We start from the raw sequence: 27,462 nt of genomic DNA on the forward strand, positions 1-27,462 counted from the left end.
GCCTGCGCCCCCCGCCCCCGGGGACAGCCCGCCGGGACAACCCCGCGACCGCCACCGCGCCGTGTCCCCTCGGGCCCCGCGAAAGGGTCTCGGGGCGCTTTTCCCGCCCCTCCCGCCTGGCAGCGCGGGGGAGACTCGGCCGAGAACCTGCAGAGCGCCGGGCTGCGCGTCGCCGGCGGGCGGGGGCCGGGGCGCTGCGGCGGCGCGGGGAGCGCGGCGGGATTGGGGGAGGCCGCTCGTCACACGAGGGGCTGTCACGCACCGCCCGCCGCCGCCTTTCGGGACTCTCCGCCCCGCCGTCAATTGTCAGTGCTCCCCAACCGCAATCAATCAGTTATTTGTCAGCCCCTGTCAATCCGCCCTTGATTTATGTCAGCTTTTGTTGCTGATTACAAGCCTGGTGTGACTTGAAGGGAGAAGGAGAGAGAGGGAGGAAGGAAAACAGAGGGAGAGACGGGCTCCTCGGGAGAAAAAGCCATTTAATTTACAGAATAAATCCTTCGAGTAAACTGGATTTGTGTGCCAGCACCCGGTAGCCCTCCCCAGCTCCGCACTGCCCTGCCGGGTCGGGCTGCTGGGCTCTTCTTCCTCTTCCCTTTTCGTCTTCTTCGAAAAAGAGTCCTTCGTCCCTGTACCCGTCGGGCTGAACCGGTCGCTGGCACCGGGGCCCTGGGAATGCGGCCCTTCGCCTTAGTGAGAGTATTGGTTCGCCATTTACGTGTTTGATTTCAGCCAGGCTGTGTTGAGAACCTTGTGGGTATGCACACCGTATCCACTCGGGCGTTACACGTCTTGCTTTGTGTCTGTGCGGTCCCGAAGGGTACCGGGTCCTCTGCCCCCAACACCGGTTTTACCGTGCCGGTGGATGCCCCGAGTGGAGTCCGCAGTCCTTCAAATCGCTGGATTGCCTTTTTCTTTTCTCTTTGTACGTTGCATCTCACTATCTCCCCACCTCCTCATCCCATAACATTTTTTCACGAGCAAAATGTGTTAATCAATCTTTTACTTTTGTTTCCGGATCTGACATGGTGGCCCACACAATCTACAACATTAACAAAAAGGTCACTTAGAGATAAAACACGTTTGACAAGTGAAGAACAAGGCAAGTGCTTTAGGGGTCGCGTCCAATTCCTGACCTGGACTCCAACCAGAACAGGCGCTGATCCTGGAAGGGTTGAACGAGAGGAAGGACTTTCACTTTCTCTGCTGAACCAAGTCCTTTTTCTTCCCTTGAAACACCGATCTGCCCCAGTCCCTAAACAGATGTGTCAGATAGCCTTTAAGGATCTGCTTTTCTTACGAGGTAAATGTAAGGAAGGTTTTCCTAGGTATCCCCCCCCTTCCCCCACCCCCGTAAAGCGATACCCTTTAAATCTTGCAGCGCAGTAAGTATATCTGCTGTATTTTATTTAAAACACTTTACTCTTTTACTGTAATGTATAGAGTAGGATAAATATGCAGAACTCCTCTAGCTTCTATAAAGATGAGATTAATTTTAACAAACTTTTTAATTTCTATATTTTCTCTGAAAGCATAGGGCTTATAGCCACAACTTCTCAGTAGAGAGTCGTAAACGTACTTTCATTTTGCAATCACCGCGGTCATCTTGCAAGACCGTCAAAATTAAAAAGCGGGGGGGGGGGAGGTAGAGAAAGAGACCTTGCATAAAAACCCACGATATTGCATTAGGACTGACAAGACCCACAACTTGCCCTCAAGGAACTCTCCCCCTTCCTTTATCTAGAGTGGAAGTGACTTGAATCTGCCCCAGGTTTTCCCCCAGTTCTTTCTTTTGTTGTCAAGTCCAATTGATAAATGGAGTGCAGTAAAACTCTGGAAGAAAAAAAAAAAAAGCTGAAACCTTCATTTGTGTTCATTTGCATTAAAGTGCTTGGAACAGCTGTTTTCCTTACAGGACCGGGGAGACTCCTATCTGTTTTCTCGTTGTATTTATCCTGCCTCCCAGGGTGAAAGACTAAAGATTAATTGTCTTAAGGCAGAGTCAGCTGTGGGAAGGCTCCCCCCTCCCCATTTTCCCTTCCCTCTCTCTTTTCTTGTGGAGGTGAGGGTGATTTCGGTAAGGGGTTGTTTTACTTGTAAGCCAGGGAAGCAAAGGCGAGAGCCGGTACATGTGTAAAACAGGCAGCGCACCGACGGAAAAAGTGGGGGAAGGAGCGGGGGGAACGGCACGAACCCCGATCTTCCTGGCTGAAGTAGAAGCAGCAGAGGGTAATTTAATTAACAACTTCAGAGGACAGCTTTTTCTTTTTTTTTTTTTCCTTTTTTTTCCAGTCAGCCTTTGAAATGAGATTTAAATCACACTCAGTATTGTAAACTTTTTTATGTAGAAGCTTGTAAAAAAAAATCAGCCCCAAGACATCCCCTCCCCTTTGCGCCGTCCAAAGCATTTTTGAGCTATGAGAGCTTGTTCGCTGTGCTTAACACACGCAGAAAACGATTCCCAGCGAGGGGCTCGGAGTTAGGATGCACACGCGTAAGATCGGGCGGGCGGCGGGGCTGCAGCTTGAAAGCGGTGCGTAGTTTGTGATTTGGCTGCTGCGGGCTCCTTTCCTCTCTTGAGCTGAAGAAGAGGGATTCTGTCCTGCTCGTTACCTTCGCGAGGGATCCTTGTTTAATGAGTCCGTGCAGATGGTTTGCTGTTTGGCATTTACTTGTGTAGTCTTGTTGAAGTTTTGGTGGCTGTTGCTTTTATTCCTTTGAAAAAAAAAAATCTAAGGGTTGGAACCCGTCTTCCTCCTCTTACAAAGGAAAATTGTAACTTAAAAAAAAAAAGGAGAGCAAAGGGGGAATTAATTAACAAGTGCCAGTCCACACTTTCCTTTACCTACCAGCTATTGGCAAGCATGTCAAGTCGATTTTATTTGCACACAATGGAAATGATTTATTTTCTCTTAAAAAGGAGTGGGCTGGCAGATATTTGAGGAGGAGAGGAGAGCGAGAGCGAGAGAGGAAAAAAAGTTTGAAAATGCCTTGAACTATTCACTGTCGAGATGGCTAATCAGTATTGAGGCTCGAGGGCACTCGGGCAGCTTTTCAATGCGGTTTTCCTTTCATCTCAAGCTGGATGGAGGCGCTCAATTAAAAGCCTATCAGTTTGTAAGTAAATCAACGCCTATCAAAGTTGTCACATCAAACAAAACGATTATTATTGCAGCCCGCCTCCCCTATTAATCTCCCTCTAAAATAATCCGCTTGACAGGTCAGGCTGGCGAGCTGCAAACCCTGGTCAGGATCACCCAAAAAACCCGGACTGACTATTTTTCCCTCGGGAGAGGGAACTGCAGAAACCTCGACACCAGCGTGCCTGCTCTGCGAGCTTGCTCTCTTGCCATTTAAGTGTCAGCTTCTGCAGATCATGTTGGAAAAGGGCGTTTAGTCTTTTAAACTGAACAGCAACAACCCTACAGGCCCTTTAGGGCTTTTTTTCTGTTTGTTCGGTTGTTTTTTTTCTTTTCATCCCCTCTCTTTTCTATCGTTTCGAAAAAGATTAAGATTTTAATTAACAGAAGCATAGTTGCTGAGTTGTGTCTGGGCTGTATTTCTATGTGTAACACAATTCAGCTACCTGTCTGTCCATGCGGTGCGTCAAATTTATTTCCTTTGGTAGCACTTGCGTTTCTCTATCTACCCTAAAGCTTTTATTAAGATATTCATTGCAATAGATTTTAGATTTTTGCAAACGGTGCATCTTCTTTTTTTTTTCCTCCCTAGAATGTTAATACTTATAAAAAGGTAAGAAATATGATGGGTTATCAGAAATACCACACCATGAATACGTACGTTTGGGTAGAGGCACTTTTCCCCTTTCTTTTTTTTTTAATACGAGACTGCATGTGCTCAGCTAATAGCTGATGCATCTGCCTAGGTATCCGGCAGAGGTGTGGGGTATTTATTCCAGAATGTTATTAAAGCAAATAGTTTGAAAGCTTGCCAACAGAAAGTAAGATTTCCAAGCCCTGTTCGTATAGTACCTGAAAATATTTACCCTTATGCTTGTAATTACTTTCCCAACACATAGAAGCAGTATATATTTTACTCTGCATGAGATGTAGGTAATCGTTTTATAAGCAGTGATAATTTTAGAGCCATCTTCAAAATAATAGTCACGTTTAAGTGAACGTGAATTTTAGTAGTCAGTGGTATTTTTCCTAAAGGAGCAGAAAATCAGTTTTGTTTAGTTGGTTGGTTGTTTACTGCTTTCGGAAATATATTTTCTCCTAGAATGTCTTCGAACGAGTTTGTCTAATTTTGTTTCTTTTGTTACACTGAGATAAGGAAGAGATTAATACACCTAACAATAACAAAACCACCCCAACCTTTACCTTTAAAGCCCTTTGACAGATTTCCCTATTGACATTGTTTCATGTGAGTGTGAAAATGTTTACTCCTGCGTTGAAACCCGTTTACCAACAGCTATTTTCCAAATCTACCTTCTTTTATGTTTAAGGTGTTTCTTATGCAAACAGCTGTTATTTAAAATAACGCCTTAAGGTAACTTTCTAGAGGCAGAGGGAGAGAGTAAGTCAAATGGGTGCAATGACACGAGCAAGGCTGAGTATGTTTCCTGTTAAGTGCATGGAGATTTTTAGTGTCATTTCATGTTCTTAAACGTACTACGATTAAAATGATCGAGTCCAAAGCGAGGGAACACGTTTCCTAACTCGTACATATGTACCTGAATTGGTATTTGCTGCCTAGATTCTAAGAGTGAAAAAAAAAGTCTTAGCTTTTGTAACACCTTGGTCTGATCATTCAATCTCAGCAATCATAAAGGCATCTTTGTGTTTATCTTCTACAAAAGCCTGGAGGCTATGGGAGAGAATTATACCAACTAAGCACATATTTGGTTACTGTAATCCCTCAGAAATTAACTATGGCACACAAATGGAGGCGATCTTTAGCTTCGTCACTCGGATTTCAAATACAGAGAGTGTTTATTGACAAATTTGTTATGGAAACTGTGTAGATCAACTAGATGCGTCTTCAAGAGAGTAAGGAGCAGCATAGGAACAGCGTCTTTTGAGATACAAGGAAAAGTTTTAAGGATATGGCTGGAAAAGGCACTGAAACCCCAATAATTAACCTTATCTAAACACGCAAATTACAAATGAACAATAATCCCCGACTCAATTACAAGACAGCTACGTTTGGATGGAGAGTAGGGGCAGGGAGAAACACGCAATATATCTTAGCTATTTTCTTGAAATAGTCTACGTCCATGATCCCAAAAGGTTAAAATAATCTTAATTTTTAATAACTATTAGCTTGTTTTCAGTCATCCCTAATGATGCATTTAGGTCTCCTCTAATCCCCACTGCTCTCATTTTTAGCTTTTTACACCCTAAAATTAATTCCACCTAAAGTACATTTTTCATTTTGTACTGTACTAGCAACGTGCAAATAATTTACATCAGCGTTCATCAGGACTGTCCTGAAGTGATGGATCATTTTGTTGAGTTGCAGTAAAAGTGCAGAATGATCTATAATGATGTAATATATACATTAAAAGGGTGTCTGGATGATCAGAGTTTTGCTAAAAATGTAAAAGGGCTTTTTGATTGATAACAGGGTTGCTGTTTTTCTGCAAAGGCTGTCACAGGCTGACACAATGCTTGAGTTATTAGGGCAGAGAAGGGCAACCATAAATTTCCAACGTCAGGCAAAAACTCTCTTTATTGTCTATATGATGGATGGGCCTCCGTACTAGACACCAAATACTTCGTATCACCCTTAAATGGGAACACATTTTTCGTGGCCATAATTCATGTTTTTTAAATAGAAAGTTTGAAATGCCTGCCTATATTTCACAATCCTGACATATTTATGAATCACTCCCTGCATGCAAATATAATTATTTAAAGCACTGAGGTGACATATGGGTTAGAAATGTACCAAATGCAGTTAGTGGAGTGATTTTTTTTAATTCCCTAAATTGAACACCATAGAAAACTCTGCCTGTCTGTTCAGATCAATAAAGTCGAAGGTGAAGTTTTACTGATTTTGTCAGTGCCACATACAGATATTCGGTTTTGATTAGGTGAAGCTGACAAAAAGGGAGTCTTTTTGCAATTACCATTAGGTTAATGAAAGAAACACTCATCTTTCTCCTGGCACCCCCACGCAGGCATACGCGCTTTGCCCCTCTCTTTTCGGGCGACGAACTAGCCGGAGGTAGATTTGACAGGCGTTATTTTTTCCTTTTAGACTTTATTTTCCGTCCAGCAGCGCTCGTCTCGGAGGGAGTGCCGGTCTGCGAGCGGGAGAGGGGGCTGATGAGAGGGGGCCGTGCCGGCCTGGGGCCGGGCAGGGCGGCCAGGCGCTGTCCCGGGGTTGCCGCCGCGGCTCCCGGTCCCTCTCGCCCTCGTCCCGTCGCGGCGGCCGCAGACAAGCGCTTCTCTCGCGGCGTTCGCCGCTCCCGCCGGCTCTGCCCGGGGCCGCCCCGGCCCCTCGGCCCGGCCCGGCCCCTCGGCCCGCCGGCCGCGCGCGGCAGGGGCGGTGGAGCCGCACTGCCCTCCCGCCGGGCACGGTGTTACCTGCCCACTGCGGCGGCGGGCTCGGCTCGGGCACACCGGCAGCAGGCGGCCGCTCCGCCGCCGGCTTGTTTTAGTTAATCACAGGGAAAGTCGCCGCACCCTCCCGGCGGGGAGGCCCGAGAAGCAGCGCCCGCACAAGGGCACGGCGGGGCCGGGGCCGCCGCCCAGCGCGGCCGGGCAGCCCCGCGGCCGCCGGCACTTCCGCCGGGGCGGGCGGAGCCGCCCGTGTCCGCCCCGCCCGCCGCCTGCGCCCGCCCCCGCCGCGGGGAGAGCGGGAGAGCGGGAGCGGCGGGGCCGGGAGGGGCGGGGGGGGCTGCACGACCCTCAGCGGCGGAGCGGGGCCGGCACTGGGCCGGGGGGACTCGCCGGGCGTCCTCCCGCAGCCTGCCCCGCGCCTTGGCCGAGCTCCTCCTGCACTGGGCGGCTGTGCCCGCAGACTTCCTAACTCAGCCTGAGGGTCTGGCCCGTAACGCGCACCTTTGTATTTAGTTAATTGAAACTTACGTTATTTTCAGTAGAGCTCGAGCGATGTGAGCATCAAAACCACTTAGTACCTTGAATATTTTTTTTTCCCGTGGACTTGTGTGTAAAATATTTGCACTAGTCCAAACTTACTATAGCAGGCTGACTCTTTGCCCATAAAATGTTAAATCAACCGTGACCAGACTCATTTTCCCATGTCAGCCAAGAGGACTCTGTAAATCAACACATTAGGGCTTCGCCGGGTAGGAGCTGCGTGTGCTTCGTGCAAACCGGCCCTGACAGCCGCTCTCTTGGTGCTGTGGTTGTCAGCCTGTGGCTGACTGCAGAAGTGTCAGGTGGCAGCAGGAAACCTTGCAGGTAGAGTGCAAAATCACTGGCGACGTAATATGCAAGAGACTGACAACTGGCACAACAGGAAGAAATTACGCAGGCTGCTTTACCTTTTGATGTGATTGTGTTTTTAATACTCATAAATGTTTTGCAAAGCCTGTCCCACCAGCCTGAATTGCTTAGAAGAGTCGGTGTCTCCTGTGAAGGCCTAGTTAGTTTTATGCGAGCAGGGATGTTCTGCAGGCACTTCCTACCATCCCAAGAGGGAATCCACTTGGAAGCCATTATAGAAAAGCTCATCTCAAGGTTATGAAGGGGTGTGTGATAGCTATACCTGGAAGCAAAGGACCACAGTGGATAAATACAGCTGAGAAAAAATAACATTGGCCATAGGTGCTGAAACAACCAAGACAAACTCCATTTTTTGTTCAAGAAACAAGGAATTCATCCGCCCCCTAACTGTAAACAATATGCTGTATTCTGTAAAAAGCCTCAGCCAGCCAGCTCTTATCTAAACCACTATCTCTGGGTAAGGGTTCAGATACTGGAAAGCTTATTTCTGGGTGCTAGTAGGTTGAAAGGAATTGGAGACATAGTACAGCATATAACAAAATAATATCACTCCTTACTACCACACAACAAATACCAATAATTACACACATTGAATCAGATTAGATTCAGATATCAAGGTGAAGCTTTGTGCTATATTTCATGAAAAGGGCCTCAGCATAGAGAAGTCATTATCCAGTGCTCCTTGCTGGATTGCCTCCCACTCAGAGGAGTGACCCAGCTATGACCCAGACTCTGAACACTTGTGTGTAAATTTAATTTTCAGCATTACATCATTTCAACTGGAATCTCACCTCTTTGCTCACCGTTGTGCTATGTGGCTTACCTGGAGGTAAAGAGAGAAAGGATAGTACAAAAATGTGCCAAATATTAGGAAATGTAAGTTCAGTTTAAAAGTATGCACACAGCCACTTTTACGCTTTGGTTGAGTGAGACTAAACGAGAGAGCAACCAGTAAGGTGAGAGGAAAAACAACCATAATAAGTTTTAAATCCTACACAATGACAAAAGGAACTTTTGAGCTTTACTTATGAAGGGGTAATACAAACTCTGGTTAAGAAAATTTTCCATGTTAAAAAAAAAAAAAGAAAAAAAAAAGAAAGAATTAGCCAAACAACTGCTGGAATTAGCCAAACAACTGCTGGTAGCAGTGTTTCTTCTTGATCACTACTCTCAACACCTGAGCAAAGAAAACTTGTTCTTCAAAATTCAGTGCTGTTTTTTAGTGGGGTTTTGCATTTTTGCTAAGAACAACTAAGCATACACTCTACTTCATCTAACTGTAATTTTTTATTTTTCATTAACTGAGCAGAGGTACAACATATGTAATTTCTTTCCTGTCAAAAACTGAAAAATATATCTCTTCTTCTTCTATATCATTCACAGAAAGTTCATATTCTTAATGGATGACAAAGTAGGTAGAAGCATAGGGGTGTGAAGAATTTTTTTGCCACAGGCCAGTTTCATTCAGGTACTCCCAACTCTGATTAATGTACTACCTTTAGTGTCAGGAGTAGAGATTAAAGGCACAAGTCCTTACAGTAAATAAGAAGTCTGTTCAAGTAAACTTCTTAAATTGTGGCCATGGAATAACAGAGACTAGACAGTGGTAGGAAGATTTCAGTTGCATTTCCAGGTTTGCCATTAACAGTGTTCAACTCTATTTTGTGGCTCTATATCTGTGAAATAGGTCCTTGTATTTAGTTTTCAATTACAAAGAGTTGTAATGAGGATAAGACAGTAAATGTTATAATGCACTACCATGGCATAAAAATACAAGAACATAATCTCACACTCCCTATAGAAAAGGTCCAACATTATGCAGCGTGTCTTGCTGTATAATAGCATAGTCCAGTCAAGAGCATCATCTAATTCTTATCCAAATGTCATGATTTCTTGTCAGAATTAAATGTGCTAGTGGTGTTGCAAGTTCTATGTTTTGCATTACTCAGGCACTAGATACAAACATGCATCAAGGTTTCTTATTCTTCCCCTGCTTCTCAAATTTGTGAAATGTGTAATACAACATATGCATGTGAAGATGACATATGTTTGGTCCTTTGAATTAGTAGTTGCCACATGTTTCTATAATATTTGAAGTTAGTGTTCTTGTTGTCTTCTTTATATTTATACAATATGCTGGTTTTTATGTGTGACCTTGAACTCATGAATTACCTCCATGCTATTAGAACATAGGTACAAATGCTATTATTATATAGCATTAATAGGCTTGTTTGAATGTTACTAATATACAAGGGTAAAATCAATTAACAAAACACCATTTTTGGAATGTAATTTATTAACACTGTATAAGAGTATTCTTTGGTTGAATAGCTCCAAGACAGAGATAATATAATAGTGTTGTGGCTACCTCAGTTAGGGCTTGCAACTTCTCTCTATGGAGTGAAAGGCGAAATTTTCTCATTTACTTGTATATGAAAAGAAAAGGTAAGCAGATGTTTTGGTTCAGTAATCACCCATTGTCTCATTCCCACATTTTTATAATAACCTGAATGGGAAAGAAACAAATTTAAGTAGGATCCCTTCATATGTGTTACAGATATTTAATATCAAAGTATGTTAATAAGAAAGAGGAATGGCTGAACCCAAATTATAATGTCTAAGAAAAACAGTAAACGTTACAACCCAATTAAAAAAGATGCTTCACTTTCACTAGACTGTTGGTACCCATTTGTATCTGCTATTGTTAATAATAAACAGTATTCATAAAACAAAGGAGAAAAAAATAAGAACCTGATGCCATTTTTTGTTACTCATGAAAACTATGTAGAGTAGATAGGATTTTTTTAGAGGGTATATTTCTAATTACAGCACTCATATAAACAACTATGCATCTGTAACAGGCTCTTTATCAGGAAAGTAAAAGCTATTCTTGCCCAGAACTGCCTCCTTATTTCAATATACCTCTTAAAATCATTTGTGTAATAAAGACAACTGGGGCTCAATTATGGATATGGAGATGACCTTGATTTTGTTGGCCAACAGTTGAAATTTCTGTGACTTGGATGGCATAAAAATCTCTTATGTGCAGTAGCAAAGGACAAGATTAGTTCGGCTGAGTTCTAGGGTTTTTTTCCTGGAGCAACCTGGTGTAACCGAAAGAAAAGTTGAAAGGAAATATGGTTCTTTCCTGTGGCAATTTGTAGTTCTATTTATGTATTTATTCTGGAGTAATAAAAGCAGTAACATTTTTACAGTGAACAATAAATAATCATGGGATGCCAAAATACACAACCCAGGGTAGGGTATATTTATGCTTGTAGTATATATACACCCCAAAAAAGTACTCCCTCTTGGAGGAGTGGTGAGCTAAAGGCAGTTTGGTATTTTTTACACAGTCTTGGTGGCATGTGTCTAGATAGATCAGAGGTTTATCATTAGTGCCCTTATATCTTCCCAGAAGGCCTAGATATGCTTGCTTGTGGAATATTATGAGGTGCTCCAGTAAAAAAAAAAAAGGATCTGCAGCACCTACAGATTTCTGCAGTTACATATCCTCAGTGTGGACACTAGAATATCAAAAGATCTGTTGCACTAGGGACTTCCTAAGATCTTGAAAGGCAGGGTAAATTTCATCCTTATAAGATTAAGAACTGAAACAGACTCCTGAAGTACAGAAAAATTAATTTAACAGTTATAAAGACATCAAATTGATGACACCAGAGAATGAAGTGCAGAATGTCCTCCCCTGCCTTGCCAGAATAATTAGAGAACAGTTCATTCATATCCTCTCTGTTGTTTTTGCAAAAATAGCGGTTATGTGAGGGGACTTCTGCCATAGAGATGTCTACTAATTCAACTCACAGGTTATCTAATAGAGTGTGGCAACCATCTTTGATAGAGACTTTGATACAGGAGCCAGTGGTTACTGACTCCATGTTTTTGTTTCTAAATGTAAAGTTATTTGATTTTTTTTTAGCACTCCTCATAAACTATGGCTGATTTTGATTCTTTGCCCTTTTCCTGCTAAGGATTTTTGCTTCACCTTTAAGTGACAAGTTCAGATATGAAGTTCTTGATTTTTGTCAGTTTAGGTCAAATCGTGAGCAGAGTTTTTTGGATTAAAAATGCTTAGTCTTCCACCCTTCCATTCCATATAAAATAAAATTGCCTGAAGATATCTACTATAATCTAATCTATGATATTCTGATATGCGTACTATCAACTTTAACATTTTTAAATCTTGAGTGAATATCTGCTATCACTGTTTAATACAAATAGTTCTGAATTTTCATAAATATATTTACTGCATAATTCGTCTCACACAGGTATTATTGTCAGTAATGGATGAGGAACAACACTAGGATAATTTATAAAATAGACAAAAACATTTTTTAGTAGTTAGTATTTTCAGGGTGTTGGTTTCTAATAACAACATTTTGGTCATAACACTTTTTAGCACAACTGAAATGACTTATGCAAATTGATGAACTAACCTGAGCACTTTTATTATACCTGAAACACTGAAAGTGTCTTGCATTATAGAAATGTGTATAAAACCAGTTTAGCTCTTTTGCTTGCTTCAAGTCAAACAGTAAAAGAGATCTGAATTTTTCTTCTTACAAAGTGAAAAAGCCCTCCCCTCACCCCTGTGTGTGACTTGTGAGGTGCCAGTGAGTTGGAGAGGAACCTTAATGATAACTGGGTTTCCCCTAATAATGGGAAATTCTTAAATGATAGAGATGTATGGAGAGAAAAAATGTCTCAAGTGAAGGAGGGAACATAGCTCAGGCACATTGTGGGCTGTAGTGGTGCTGAACCTGGTGTGACTGCTTTGGTGGAGGGTGAACTGTCAACTCCAGGACCTGGTAAAAAGCTTTTCTTCAGTTTTTACCATGACTTAGAGGTGTGCCAAGCCTATAAAACACTGTACCTACCCTGTCAGTTTAAGATGTTCTCAGGCTTTGCTTGTGTACACTGTTCACTTTCAGGCTTCCTCCTGGAAAAATTAATTTCCTTCCTGCTAAGAGAAAGTTTGAGGCTGGTTTAGCAGGCTGTTCACTTCATCAGGTGCTGCATTGGGATAATATAGACTCATGCTGGGTTTCATTTTCTCTACTCTTGAGAAATATAGGAGTACCCATAACACCTTGGAGATTCATATGTCCTTTTAGAGCCAACAGGCACACACCACACATTTTATGTCTCATACCAAATTATAGCAATCTGACAGAAAGTAATGCAGCCTTTAATTTTTTTAGCCTTTTGAGTTACTTTTAAACAATGAATAAAGAAAACTATGATGTTGTAATGAAATATGAAATGAGACCTGAGAAGGTCTAGCTTGCTGGAAGGAGCCCAGGCCAGTGATAAGGAAAAGTTTCTCTGTAGTACACAAGAAGAGATGACTTGGCATCTTGACATGGATTGTTCTGACCACAGAGACAAGCATTTTGAAGGAAAAACCCTGAAAGCTACCTACTTAAAAAATAAGGATGTCAGTACATCGCTTGAGTAACTCTGCATATGTATCTACAATTTGTGACCTGAAGATCACTGCAGAGCCATCTGGATTCCTTGGCTTTTCAGTTTAGGGCCAGGTCTCTAAGCTAGGCTGGATGGGTGTAGGAGCTGAGCCTCCACAGTCCTCTAGAGAAAAGGAAATGTGCCATTTTCTGCCTGTCTCACATCTCCAGAGTAGCAATTACAGAATGAGACAAGAGATAAGTTTGGGTAAGTGCCCTGATTTTATCATACCTGTTTAAAGTTTGGGAAGGAAGAAAAGCATAAACAGCTTGTAGGGAATGTATGGTATATGGCAGTGGACAAACAAACAGGAGGTGCCCATTGAAGAAATTTTGTGCTCAAAGGCCAGGAATGGCTTCCAGGATCCTTCATTCCATATCCCCCACAGTCATGAGAAAAAATTTTCTTTAACCAACAGTTTTGCAGACTTTGCTCATTGCTTGCATAGTATTAACTACCATATATGCCTGTATACCAACAGTGACACATCTTAGCTCACTAGCAGCCAAGAGAAGGGCATAGAATCTCAGCAAGGAGTGTTGTACATGTCATCACTAGCACACAGTGTACTCACAACCTGAACTCACTCTGACATCCGTTTGCATGGGACTGTTCACATTTGTGTTCCCACTAGCACCTTTCCCACCTGTACCAAATTTCATAGCACCAAGTGGTGCCACGCAGGCTGGGAAGATAAATCCTTTCTATTCCTCTCATATATTCCTGGACATAAACTCCACAATCAGCAAGAACTCAAGTTATTAAGTTCTCTAGCATCCTTCTCATGCCTTCCCTTCAGCTTTCTGTATCAATCATATTGCTGGCTCCCTAAGGCATAAGACTGTTTCTCTTCTGATGCTGCCATGCTAACTCAGAAAACATCAGTGTCAGCACATTCCTGAAGCCTCTTCAGTAACTTGAATGGTCCTCGCACTCAGGTGGGAAGGTTACCAGTTGCTTTTTCCTGGTGTGTAGTTTCTGGACATAATGAAGCCTCATTTATAGCTTTTTGGATATGGTATTATTGGAATTCCTTGGTTGGAATTCACTCGTGAAAAGAGGGTGCTCATCCATCCCAAGATAAAGTCTCTCAATATATATGGGCATGTTCTTCCACTTCTGTAGTAATCAGTGCAGGCCAGCAAGACCATAGAATCATATACTGTGAAGTGGCTGGAATGGACCTTAGAGATCATACAGGCCCAACACCACCTGCCATAGGCAGGGACACCTCCCACTAGACCAGGTTGCTCATGATCTTATCCAAACAGCATTGAGCACTGCCGGGGTTGGGGCATCCACAACCTCACTGGGCAACCGGTTCCAGTGTCTAACTACCCTCACAATAAAAAAATTCTTCCTAATATGTAACCTAGATTTTCTCTTTTTAGAGGGGTGTCTCTTCTCATTCGTGCAATTAAAAGAGCCAGATGGGAGCACTGTATTGGGTGGGTGACAGTCTGCATGACCTTAGGAACCTCTGGCTGATACACACAATGCAGGGGTTGAAAACTGGTGTTACAGACTTCCTCTATGCCAGATTGGTTTTCTCTTTTTCGTGAATTGGGGCTCACCACAGTGTTATGGCTGTCCTTTAGGTGTCCTCTGACAGGTTTTTGAAATGCCACTGTCACTTTGAAATTAGCTGTCACTAATTAATTAAGTGATACATTGGGTTAGGTTGCTTTTACAGAGCACACCTGAGAGGTTGTGTTAGACATGAAGAATTGATTAAGCGATTACAAGATATGCAAAATACTAGAATGGCCCATGGCTGCAGCTGGTAAGGGACACTTGTGGAGCCACTTTGGAAATCAGCCCACTCTACATAAATATGACTTAGAGCTAAGGTTTTCTTCTCTTACAGGGAAGAAATACAAGGTATTACAGATTTGCTCTTCAGTGTCTGGCTCAGAATTGTCAGATTGTCAATGACAATCATAGTGACTCTCAAATGAAAGAACATTAAGCATGGAAGGTGGGGTGTAGAAAAAAATGAAGTACCAGAATAGAGGTTGACTCTATACTCTTGCTTCTGTTGTTCAGTTCATGGACATGATGACAATCTTGAGGATAGAATATGAAGATCAAATTATATCATCTCTGTGTGATCCCTCCCTCATTTGGCACAAAATCTGCAAGAGAGTGAATGCCAAGAGACCACAATTTGTCATTGACCCCTTTGTGAGGTGTGGCAGTAGCACAATACAGCAAAGTAGCCTATTTTTTCTTCACCAACAGAGAACATACAGAAGTGGGACAAAAAATTACAAACCCATAGTGGTTTCTGAACCAAGTTAGAGGACTAAAAGCAATAAAGGATTATAGTTTAAGGTAATAATAAGAATGCACCTCTAAACCAGTAAATTATGAATTCTAGATATTAATACTGAAAGCATACAAAAAAATTATGCATTTATGGTTACTAATGTGGGTTACATTTAGTATGTGCACCTGGAAACACATTGGTTTGCCATTTTATAATCAGTGACAGACAATTGTACCTCAGAAACAGGATAAACAGGATGACCTTCCTCTATTCTGCATATTAAAATCAGAATATAAAATTAAAATAAAATAATTTTCTAGTGGCATTAGACTGACAAGTTTGATAGAATTAATGTGATGTGACAGTATATGGTTATGTTAATTGGATACATTAATTTTTATTGTTAAAACAAGCATAAAGTGGCCTAGACCTACTTTAAGGAAGTCAGCTGAAAAAAAACCTCTCCAAGTGATACAAAGTGGAAGTTCTGTTCAGTTCAAGATGTTTAGCCTGGCTGGGGACGTGGGGACAGGCAAGGTTAGTATGGGCTGTACTTCTGGGTCACTATTTTTTTTCTTTGGTCTATAGGACCAAAGAAACTCCTTTGGTCATCTTGTGAAACTCCTTGGAGAAATCTCTTGATCATATGTATTTCCCTCTCACCAAGAAGTTTGTAAAGCAATAGTTTGTTTCACAAGAAAAGACAGAAGTCCTGTAAAAGCCCCAACTTTTGTCCATTAATTTTGCATTTTATTTTTATATTTTCCATTCTACAAGAGGGAAAATACTTTTAATTTTTCATTACACATGGAGAAGCAATTGTCATTCTTGGGTTTTATCCCCACTTCTGAGTGCTATTAGCAAGAGAGCTAACCTTTCAAGCTATCCTCACTGTAACTAACTGTAAAACTGGGATATTAATGCTTAATTGAGATGGGTATAGTAGGGCTTAATTGATTAATATATGTAAAATGTCATCAAATTTTCAGATGAATGACACTTTAGAAGTGTTAGGTATGACTACCATTATATTTTAAAATAACCAGTATAAATAGCACTAAGAACTGATCATTATGGACAATTTTTGCAAATACATTTACTTATCTTTCCACTGAGAGACAAATTTTTATACTGTACAGTAAATGCAATTTGAAACAGCAAATGTAGAAAAGAATTAATATGCATTTCCATTGACTAGAAGGAGTAGATGAATGCTAATAAATTCCCTCATAGATAACAATTTGGAAATATTATTTTCAATATGTCAGTTTATGGGCCAGTATGATGAAAATATATATATTCATTATATATAAGTGGTAATTAAGCTTAAAATAGAACCTCTAAAATCAGTGGACTTGTCTTCTTTTTGCTCACTTACCTGTTTAGTTTTTGATGAAGGTTTTGGTCTTAGCTTTTCTACTTAAACAGGACAATTTTTAAATGGTACTGTAAAACAGACACCTGAAAACTTTCCAGGTAACAAAAGATTTTAAGAACTGTGGTTACATTAAAATTAGAACTTCTTTCTCTTTGTAACAGTGTGGACAGTTCTGTAGCTTCACTAACATATCAATTTTTTCATAATGAAAAATTAACAGTAGGGAAGTATTGAATTTAATATCTTACTTCCTTTCATGCATTTTAACATATGCAATAAGCAGAAATACTGACCATGCTGCTGCATCTTTGAGGTTATTTCACCAGATTTTTCACGTTATGAAGAGTTTAATGTCTTTTTTCAATTCATTTTCGTTCAAGTCGGACTTCTACTTGCTGTAAGATCAAGTAAAGAGGAAAAAAGCATCCAAGTTAGCCAGGGTAGTTAGGATTTTCCACAGGAGGCCCCACACACTGTATCAAGGCTGCTGTATCTGAAGTGCATTTCAAACTGCATTTTGAGATTAAAAGGCTTCGGTACCATGTCTGGGATGCCAGGGAGCCAGAAGGTTTGGTGAAACCTTTCCTGGCTGTGTATCACCATTAGCAGGTGAACCAGAGAGCACATTCGCAAGAGAAGAAAAAGAAGTTTTAATTACCAAAAAGCATAATGAAATATCAATAAATATTTTAATATGAGGTTAATGAATTGACATAAGATAAAACAAGCCAATGGACACTGCTTATAACCATCCTTAACTATTATTGCATAACCTCAGCTTCAACACATGGTTCTCAGGCTGTACAATTTTGCAGGTTCTCTTACTGCATAGCATTGTTTTGAACATTATTTACAAACAAAACCTTACAAAGTACTGCCTAACGGTTGTTTCTTTTTCTTTTAGTTTTAGTAGGGAAGTCTAAGTCAACTGACAAACTGGGAAAAAATGCTTGAAACTTGGCTGGCTAATCTGAATATTTCTATCCTTTCATCATGAGAATTAACTGTGCATATTTCTCAAGAGTTTTGGGCTGAGAATAAAGTAGTTTTTGTTGGTTGCTGCCAGTTCTCTAACAACTCAATTTGCAAAGCTGTGTTTTATTCCTCTGTCCTGTAGTCCTGATCCATAATGATATTTGTTATGACAGTTTCCTTTTTGCTGGGTTCTGCCACATAAATTGAGTTATTCCACTTAAAATAAAGTTGTTTTTTTTTCTGTTTGGCTCTTTTTTTTTTCCACAGAGAGAGAAGAAAGCAGTTAATTTGCACAAGTTTTATGAATAATAATATTTTAAACTTCCTGAATCTTTTTTTCTCTGGCTTGGTATGAAATTGTAATTTTGTTGTCTTTTGTAATATTGTTGTGACTAAATTTTAAGACCGCAGCATCATCTGTGACTAGATCTTTTAGCCTTCACTTTTTATAACAGAATTCACCCAGCCTTATCTTAACAAGGTACAGAATCTTCAGTATGTGACCTGAATGTAGCACAGTAGTCTAACTCACTACATAATCATGTGAACTATTATGTCACTCAGATATACCAGTATAATCATTACTATAAATAATCCCAAACCAGAACCCTGTGGTGTTTCTTGGTTATGGCAAGTTAAGGGTATTAAAATATGCTACACTGTCAACTTTGAAGCTGAAGTTCTTACACCATCGTGGTGTGACTCATGCTATCTCAGTTCTGATCTGGAGAAAAAGCCTGGCAGAGTTTGAAGTGGTTTTATTTTTGATGTCCATTTAATCATTGTCTTTTTTTTTTTTTTTTTTTTCAAATATGCCAACTCTGGTATCTGTTTCTATTTTGGTTTTGTAATGTGGACATCTTTTTGCTTGATCCAAAATAGTTTGTTCCTTATTAGTCACATATATTTTCCAATACTATCACTGTTCATCTGACTGGGTATCCACAAAGAAACATAAGCATAGAGAGCTTTATGCTATATTGTTACCAGTCTGATATTGTTATCAGTACACCTTCATCTTTACTTGAGAGGAACATTTATAAATCTGAACCTCTAAACTGTTCTTTTGTGACTGTGGAAAAGGTCCCCAGTATGATGGCCAATATCAGCATGTTTTTGGATAGTTTTATATGTATGGAGTCAAAGTTGGATTCCAAAATTAAGACAAGAATTTCCCTAAGTTTAACATTGGTCTGTCTCTAATAATCTCTGCAGTATAAACAGGAAATCTCTTTGGTTTTAGTCTGCTATTTCTATTTTGTTTCTCACCAAATGAAGGTTTATCAAAAGATTTTTATTATTTTTTTGTTATTTGTACAGATGGTTTGGAGACTAAAACATAACATATAACTTATGGAGAGCAACTCTGTTCTCAATGAATGAAGCATTACATTGGCTCAGCTACTTTCTTTCCACTTGGATAGTGAGAAGGGTCTAGAAGTACAGGTTTTTGGAAAGGAGTGGGATAGTATTTTTAAAGTTGTAATGAATCTAATCTTAATATCACAGGACTACTTGCTTACAAGTAGAATTTTTTCTCCTGTATTTCCTGTTCACAGTAAGACCATTTTCTTGTTAAAGAATTTTCTGGCAGAAAATACATTACCAGCGGCACTGGGCTCCTTTGTTCTTGCACTTGCTCACACATGATTTTTTAGTTCTTCTAGAACTCAACATTGTGTGACTGAATTGTAAGAGATGCAGGACTGGAGAACCTAGGACAAAAATGTCTCGTAGGACCAGCAGGTACTACAGAATGTACAGTCTATAATTAGGCACTCTTTCTGCTTCATCTTGCCTAGGAAATAGGATTATGTATGTTATTGGATTTGAAGGATTTCTAAGTTAGTATATTTGTATTCAAGGAGAGTAGAATAGTAAAAGTTAGTCACCAGCAGGAAGATTCAAGAAGAGTCAAATTAAACCAAACCACCTTGTTTTCCCATGCATTCTCTCTCATTTTCAACAAGTGTAAACCCAGTTTCTTGTAGTTGTCATGTTTATTGTATATCTCTCTATATTAATTGACAATATATTGCTTGTGGAGACTGTACCTCTGCAATTTTCAGCTTTCAGTTCTTCTCTCTTGCATCATGTGTGTGCATGTTATTTTCCTAGTGATGTCTCCAGAGGCAGAATTAATGCTAGCTGCATTATATTTATCCCTCCTCACCTAGAAGGATGGGTGAATGAAAGTAGTGAGTAATGGGAGAAGTTGCTGTTTAACAACCTGCAGAGGATGGTGGCTTTTGTTTGGGCTCTTTTCTTTCTTAGTCATCCAAATTTTTAGCAACTTCCATACTTTTCCATGGGAATCTTTGGTACTTAAAAGGTAAACCAAAAAATATCAGCTGGCTTTGGAAGCGAGCAATGCAGAACTATAACATTTGCTGCTTAACACAGAGAAGTTATTCTATACTAAAATGTACTGTGATGACTACTGGTTAAACTCTATACCTGCTTACTCCTCTCTTCAGCAGCAATATCCTGTATCTGTTATCTCTGTGGAATGCTGTGGTTTCCCCCTTTGCTGGTATAACCTGCTTCAAGATATAAGATTAAAGAATGAGGCCATGACAAGCAGAGAAGGAACCTGTATTCCCACACCTTGGCTTGAACTCCTTGCTGATCCTCCCTGATACAATTTTCTGTTGGGGTAAAGAATCATCTTCAGGGGCATAGGCTCTTAGGGGCGTATGGCCCCTTCCAATGTTTATTTTCAATAGTATATGCCTATTTATAGATAGGTCTCTCTTATAATGCAGTGTTTTTCTCAAAATAAGATGCAGACTGTGCCTTCTTGGATGAATCAGGTGAATATAGTTCTTTCTGAAAAAAGCCCAACCAAAATCAAAACAAAAAAAGGAAAAAAGCACAAACCCCTCAAAATGCAAAAAACCAAACAACCCCCCCAAAACCAAAACAAAAACCAAACCACTCCAAAAACATACCCCAAACCCACTTCTGGCTAGTCTAGTATTTCAGTTCTACAGTGAACTGCCAGAAGAAGAGATAAGCTCAACAACAAGCTCCTCTGGCCTCTGCAGCCACTTCCTTTTTTTGACCTTTGTATTCAAGCCTTTCCTGCTTTTTTCTTTTTTTATCCCTGTCATCAAAGCTTTTATGTTGTTCTGTCTTTTGAAAACTCTTATCTTATAATATAATACGTTACAAAGTATATACATAAACTTACCTTAAAGGAATGTTAACGAGGTTGAAAAATGAAGCTTTCCAAAGATGACAGAAGATATTGAGCTTCAGAATACCTTTGCAATAAAATGGTGGGTGAGCTTATGTGCTGCATTCACTCACAATGATCATGTAGCATCAGTGGTGTCATACCACACTGCTGCCACATAATAGGAAAATAATCATTAAATATATCCCAGAGATGGGTTTAGACATAATTCTGCTTTGCTTGGGGACAGTGGAGGAATCAAAGAGCCAAAATGCAAGAAGTAGGAAATATATCAGATTGAACACTTTGCTTTTGTGTCACAGGAAAAGATAAAAATCAAAAACTGTAGATGAAAGTAAAAATATTACGCCCCTTTTTTTCTCATATGAATCTCCATAAGAATGGAAAAATATAATTCAAGGCCATTAGTTAACAGTAGGAAACTCAAAGAAAATCCAGAGTCATTACATGGGCCCATGGTAGTATGAGATAACTAATTTTCATTGGCTGTTTTTCTGGACAAATCTATCCTGCAGTTTCAAACACACAAGCGTGGGCATACACTTCTGGGGAAAAAAAAGACTTTACTGTCATTCAGATGTTCTTATCTTCAAGTTTTATAGCATTGTCATACAAATACAGGTCAAGAAAAGCTGTACTAGTGTATTGAACACATATGCATAACTTGCTTTTCAGATCCCTTTAACTTGTTTATTGTCTGTTAAATGTCTTTATAAGTGGGAGTATGAGAAATATGTTGGAGATAGGAAAGGAGAAACCTAATTTCCAGCAGTTCAGCTTAGGAATGGCAAATGACATCATCGTTACTGTAGTTCTTTCTGTCTTTGTCAATAGGATTAAACTACATTCTTTATTGTATTTTATCTTCTTTCCATCGTGGTTTTTTCCTGTGTGTTTCACAGCAGAGAGTGCCAGTGATGCTGTTTCCTGGGAGACATCTGAAGTTATTAGTTTGGACGTTAAACACCATTATTTAACTGTTTGCGATTAAAACCAGGTGTAAGTGAAGCTATGTATAAATAAAATGTTCCTCTGGTAATGTAGTACAAAAATATCTGTACTACAGTCAATATCATTCAGCTAAATTGATTTAGTTTGTATTAAACATCATATTGCTGTGGATACTTATCAACAAATATTTTGAGACAATGTTTTCATTGTGAGCATTAACAAAATGAGTTGTATGGGTAAACTCTGAGCCAAGATTTCTGACGGTCAAGTTGGAAGAATTCTGTGACTTGGCTAGGATTTTTTTTTCTGAAATCTTTTGCTTCAGAAAATGCAGTTTGTTCAAACACACAATTTTGTCAGGAGAAATTATATATGTGTGGGTTGGTTTTTTTTTAAGTGGACAATAGTTTGTTTGACTTACTCTGAAATATAAGATAATTGTATTTGTGCACATGCAGGCATAAAGTCATAGTGTGCTGCAAGCTGGAAAACAGACCATTTTGATTAACTCACTCTGAAATATTTTTATAACTTTCAGTTAATAAAACATTCAGGATTGCTATTGTTTCCTCTTATAAATGATCAGTGTTCTTTTAGGATAGGAAAATGCTTGTATACATAGGCTTTATATGAAATTATAGAATTCATTTGGTGCTTGGTGCTATGCCACATTTACTGGTATATATTAGCTAATTATTTTAATCAGTTAGTCAATGAGATTTCATAATTGTTGCTATGTACACATTTTAAGCTAATGACTACTAAAATTGCATAAAGCACTGTTATTATATGAAGAACTTGGAAATAAGTGGCAGATCTGGTGGGTATCTACCACGGTCATTGCATCCCAGTTGACTGGAGGCTGGTTTACAGGTATTATTTTGAACATATAATGCTCCTTGTTCAAAGAACAGGTCTGCATATATATATATGTGTGTGTGTGTGTGTATATAAAAAATGTACCAAGTATATTAGTGTAACTCAATAACCTATGGTTTTTGCTTTTTTTTTAAAGTCTATGTTGGTTTTGTCTGTATATAACTCATATGTCAAGCAGTTTTGGCAATACTCTACTAAAAATCTTAGGCAATCATATTTGAATGGCCCATACAGAAGTGCCACCTTCTGCTTTTACCTGTGCAGTGAAACTGATTATTTAAATAAACAAGTGATTTTTATATTTTCTGTGTAAATACACTGTAAAAAAGACATTTCAAAGGTCAGCTAAGCCCAACAGAGATTATTTTAATCTCTACGAAGAACCTTCACAAAACTTTCAGCTTCCAAGGAACCACCAGCAAAAGTATATTCTATAAGTATAAACTTAGTCCTTTGAAGCTTTCCTCATATAGACAGCTCTGTTAAAGTAAATAAAACCTTCAGATGATGCAGGTTGTGTGGGACCAGGACTCAAGAAAGCAGTGTTTTGGGATGCTCAAAGGAACAAATATATATGGGGGGGGTGAAAAAACATTCTAAAGCCAGAGGCAAACTCAGATCGATCTAGAATCTGTGCTATAAAGTGACACTGATGATCAGCAGGCTCAAAAGCTAAAAAAGTCCTCCTGTATTTATATAGTACTGTAATGTGTTGTAGCTTCATAACAACATGAGGCATAAACTAATGAGTGCATTGACTCATAAGTCTGAAATCTAAGACTATGTTATAACTTTGTTACAATTTCAGATTAGATGTTACAAAATAGTCCTTCAGTGGCAGACAGTTACAGCTGTGAGTTTTCATTCCCTTTGAAAAATAGGTGCAGGTGGTGGGTGCTTAGAAATTAAGGTATAAAGCAGACTTTAAAAAATACAATGTTTGAGAAATTCTCCAGTCATCCTGTGGGAAACTGGCAGCACAATTAGGATTTTTGAGATGTAAGTTTTCAAAGTCTAGGGAAGCATCATAACAAGACAGTCATCTCTCTTCTTTCCTCTGTTCTAGGGAATTTTGTTTTTTCCCTTCCTGTACAATATAACAGTCCCATTTTGTCACTGTGGTCGGTAGCACCCCCTGTTTGTTACACACTACGGGACTTGGCTCTATTATTTATCCATGGCAGATAACAATCTAGGCCATGTCTGTACAAGAAAATGTTGAACAGGTTTCAAAAGAATGATTATAAGCCAGATGCACTTAAAACAGTTTGCCACCTCCTTAAGTTGTTTTGTAATTTACAAAATTCAGCTCAACTGATTGAAGAGATGATAAAGTCAATTTAAGTCACCCAGTTTAGGGAGCAGCACCTGCAACTTTTCCCTCTAGACATGGTCTTGCCTGGTAAGTAGGAGGATCAATGGCAGGTTAATGCAATTGGCAATGTAAGAAGCTGGGAAAAAAAAAAAAAAACAAACCAGACCTGTTATTATTTGTGTGGGCTATTTTGTAAACTATTCAGGCAGGGATTTTTTTCTTTGTAGATATCTCTGAAGTGACAGCCAACACTCTACTAAAATTAATCCTAATAATATAGATAATGATGTGCTAAATTGTTTTCAATATAGTTATTCCAATTTTACAGGAGTGTAGTATTGAACTGAATTCACTCCATTAAGACAAATACAGCAAACTATAGCAGAGGGTTACTTCAAGCCTTGATCTGTATGTGTTCAATCTGGTGGGAACCACATGCTTGTAACTAAAAGAGAGATAAAAAGAAATAGAGTCAGAAAGATGAAAATGTATTGCTTTTGTTTAAATTTACAGTTCACATAGTACTTGTTTTCCTTGGCATATGTTATTTGCTATATAATCTAATAGATAAATAAAGGCACTGTTTGTTTGAACCATGCTGAGTGATGACCTGAACCAGCAAGTATGCCTTGATGGAAAACTCTTACTTAGAGAAACAGAACTTTTATTCATCAGTGTAGGATCAGCTTATTTGCTGTGGCTGAAGGGTTTGATTCTTCTCTGTCTTACATGATACAGGGAAAATTAGATCCACACAAAGCATTGGAGCGATTTCTTTATTGACTGTATTTTGATTTTTATATGCTGGCCCATTGACATTTTTAATGGAATACATTAAAATAACAGGGAGGAAAAAGTGATACAAAATGATTTTTCCTCAGCTATTTCCTCTGTGTTTCCTGTCCCACAGTCACCAGAAAAGGAGGGATGGCCGTAGAGAACGTGTAGTGCCACAGCACTATCAAGAATTTATTCTCTTGATAGTAAGAGGCAGAGCAGCAAGTACAGTATTAGTTTCTGCTGTATTGCTGAATAAACTCTAGGAAGTGGTTTGCAGAGAGGAATACATATCCTCCTGAAACGTATTTCCCCTCACAGCACGTTCTTCTGCTTTCAGCAAGAGTGAGTTATGCTATATTAGCAATAAAGGGGAAAGATGAGCCAGATTTTTAAAGGTGCTTAGGCAGCTGAAGAGGTAGGTAGATGACTAATAGGATTTAGGATCCAAGTCTGGGAAACCTAAGTATCTTTAAAAGTCTCACATGAAGTTATTACAGAAAACCTTCAACTTCCATGTCTGCCCAAACAGTGATAACCTACCAACAGGCCATTAATTTAATTAGTAAATCCTTGTGTCCTGGAAAGACTAGTTTGACAGCCTTTTCTGATAAATCCAAAGGTATTTCTGGTTTCCACACAAATTACTCTGTATTCTATAGACAAAAAAATATTGCTATGAGGATGCAGACCTCTCCTGTAAATAGCATGGGTTTTTTTTCTGCAGGTGTTGCTTTACCAGTGACATACGTCTCTTAAAAAGGTAAGTTATGCTTTATGCTGTGAATTAACGGGCTGCTTAGCAGGTGGAAAGCTGGTCCAGATAATCCTCCAAGTCATCTAGCTCTTTATGGGAAATGAAATCCAAGCCCCAATTCCTCTGTCACTGTCACAGATTGGTGATTTCTGTCCCTTCTTCCCAGGGCCTACTCCACCACTGTCACAGCCCAGCGTTTGGTCCCAGCCCAGTGCTGAGAAGGGCAGAGAAGCTGGTGAAGGGTCTGGAGCACAAATCTTACGAGGAGCTGCTGAAGGAGCCTGGAGGAGAGGAGGCTCAGGGGGGCTCTCATCACTCTCTACAGCTCCCTGGAAGGTGGCTGTGCCCAGATGAGGGTTGGCCTCTTCTCCCAGGCAACCACCGACAGGACAAGAGGACATGGCCTCAAGCTGCACCAGGAGAGGTTTACGTTGGACATTAGGAGCAATTTCTTCACATAAAGGGTGATTGGGCATTGAAATGGGCTGCCCAGGGAGGTGGTGGAGTCACTGTCCCTGGAGGTGTTTAAGAAAGACTGGACGTGTCATTTAGTGCCATGGTCCAGTTGACATGCTGGTGTTTGGTCACAGGCTGGACTGGATGGTCTCAGAGGTCTCTTCCAGCCCAAGTGACCCTGTGATGCTGTGAGGCGCGGCGGTCGGTTGTGCGCCGCTTTGGACTGGCGTTCCAGGCAGGATGTCACAGCGGGGCCCGGAGCGGCTGCCAGACAGGGACGCCTGGGGCCTGGACACACAGACCCTCGCCCCACGCTCTCGCCTGTCAGCCCCGCGTTGGAGGCCCCGGTCCTGCCCGGGGCAGGCGCTGCGCCCCCCGCGCGGCCGCAGGAGGCGGCGGGAGCCCGGCGCTGGCGCTGCCACCGCCCCCGGCCCGGCCGCGCTTCCGCCCGCGTCAGCTGACTGCTGCAGGGAGCGGCGCGCCCGCTCCGGCCCCGAGCCCGCGGAGCCCCGGCCACCCCGCAGCTATGGCAGGGGTCGTGGTGAGCGGAGCCCAAGTAAGTGTCCGCAGCCCGTGCGGCGGCGGCCCCACCTGCCGGGGGCAGCCCGCCCCGCCCGGCGCGTCCCCGCCCCCGGCACTGGGGGCGGCTGCTCCAAGTCCGCGCCGTTTCCCGGCGCTCTGCGGTCCGGGTCCCGCGGGGAGGGAAGGGGGGGGGGGGGTCGGTCTCGCAGGGGCGGAGGCGGGTTGGTTTCTCTCGTAGCACCGCGCCAGGGACCCCCGGAGGTATCGCCTCTTCGCAGCCGCTCTGGCCCGAGGCCGCCGAAGGGAAGGGGCCGAGAAGCCACCCCTGCCCCGCCAGCGCCGGGTGGCCCCGGGGTTGTGCTCAGAACCCCACGGGTTGGGGGGGATGTGCCCCGGCGGTGCTTTCTCAGAGCTGGGAGATAGCGAAGCACCGCCGTGTCGGTGACGGGGCAGTGCTGCTTCGCCACTTTTGCTGCCGCCGTGCAACAGGCGCATTCCTGGGCTGTGCTGAGGCAGCAGCGCGGCTCTGAGCGCCGTTCGCTCCCCTACGAGGTGTGCGGTGCAGCCGGAGCGGGGCCCGGCGGGCCGGGAGCGCGTCGTGCTCCGGGGTGAGCCCCACGTGCTCTCTCGGGCCTGGAATGGGCTGCGGGAAAAAGCTGAAGGGGAAGGACTGAGGTCTGCTAAATTTTGTTCCTCCTGAGAGTAAGCGCTATGTACGTTTCGTTTCGGTTAGAGAGAAGTTGGAAATTAAAACACATCCTGCTGGCCTATACCCAGCGGCTTATATGGCTACTGAAAAATTTCTGGTTAAAAATTGGTGACACTACTGCTGAACCTTTGGCAGATTATTTATTCTCACCGCCCCCCCCCCCCCCCTCAGTCCCCCCCAATAAATGAAGCTTGTCTTTTTTTTGAAAATGGCTTGCTATTAAGCCAAGGTGCAGCCCATCTAATTGCTTTTTAATCTGGTCACTATTCGGTATGGAATTGATGTAAATATATGTATGCTATGAAGGCAATTGGCTAATTTTGCAGATGCTGCAGGAAACGGTTCCTGTGGT

General features: G+C 41.3%; 1 protein-coding gene and 2 long non-coding RNA genes across 3 annotated transcripts in view; 2 read left to right on the top strand and 1 right to left on the bottom strand.

Moving 5' to 3' along the window:
* The first annotated feature begins 1,147 nt into the window (after positions 1 to 1,147).
* Positions 1,148 to 25,694, top strand: LOC116790498. The gene is made up of 3 exons (XR_004358378.1): positions 1,148 to 1,303; positions 25,394 to 25,429; positions 25,590 to 25,694. It is a non-coding gene; the product is annotated as an uncharacterized LOC116790498 (long non-coding RNA).
* LOC116790499 lies at positions 2,327 to 6,708 on the bottom strand. The gene is made up of 2 exons (XR_004358379.1): positions 6,095 to 6,708; positions 2,327 to 2,715 (listed from the first exon to the last, which is right to left on the bottom strand). It is a non-coding gene; the product is annotated as an uncharacterized LOC116790499 (long non-coding RNA).
* Positions 25,695 to 26,334: 640 nt separating the features above from the next.
* Positions 26,335 to 27,462, top strand: part of LRMDA (leucine rich melanocyte differentiation associated) — a 645,824-nt gene continuing 644,696 nt past the window's right edge. The window contains exon 1 of the mRNA XM_032694727.1: positions 26,335 to 26,435. Coding sequence (XP_032550618.1) covers positions 26,406 to 26,435 — 30 coding nt within the window. The 5' untranslated portion in view covers positions 26,335 to 26,405. The remainder of the gene's footprint in view (positions 26,436 to 27,462) is intronic.

This window comes from Chiroxiphia lanceolata, chromosome 8 (genome assembly GCF_009829145.1).
Source record: "Chiroxiphia lanceolata isolate bChiLan1 chromosome 8, bChiLan1.pri, whole genome shotgun sequence".
NCBI classification, from domain to species: Eukaryota; Metazoa; Chordata; class Aves; order Passeriformes; family Pipridae; genus Chiroxiphia; species Chiroxiphia lanceolata.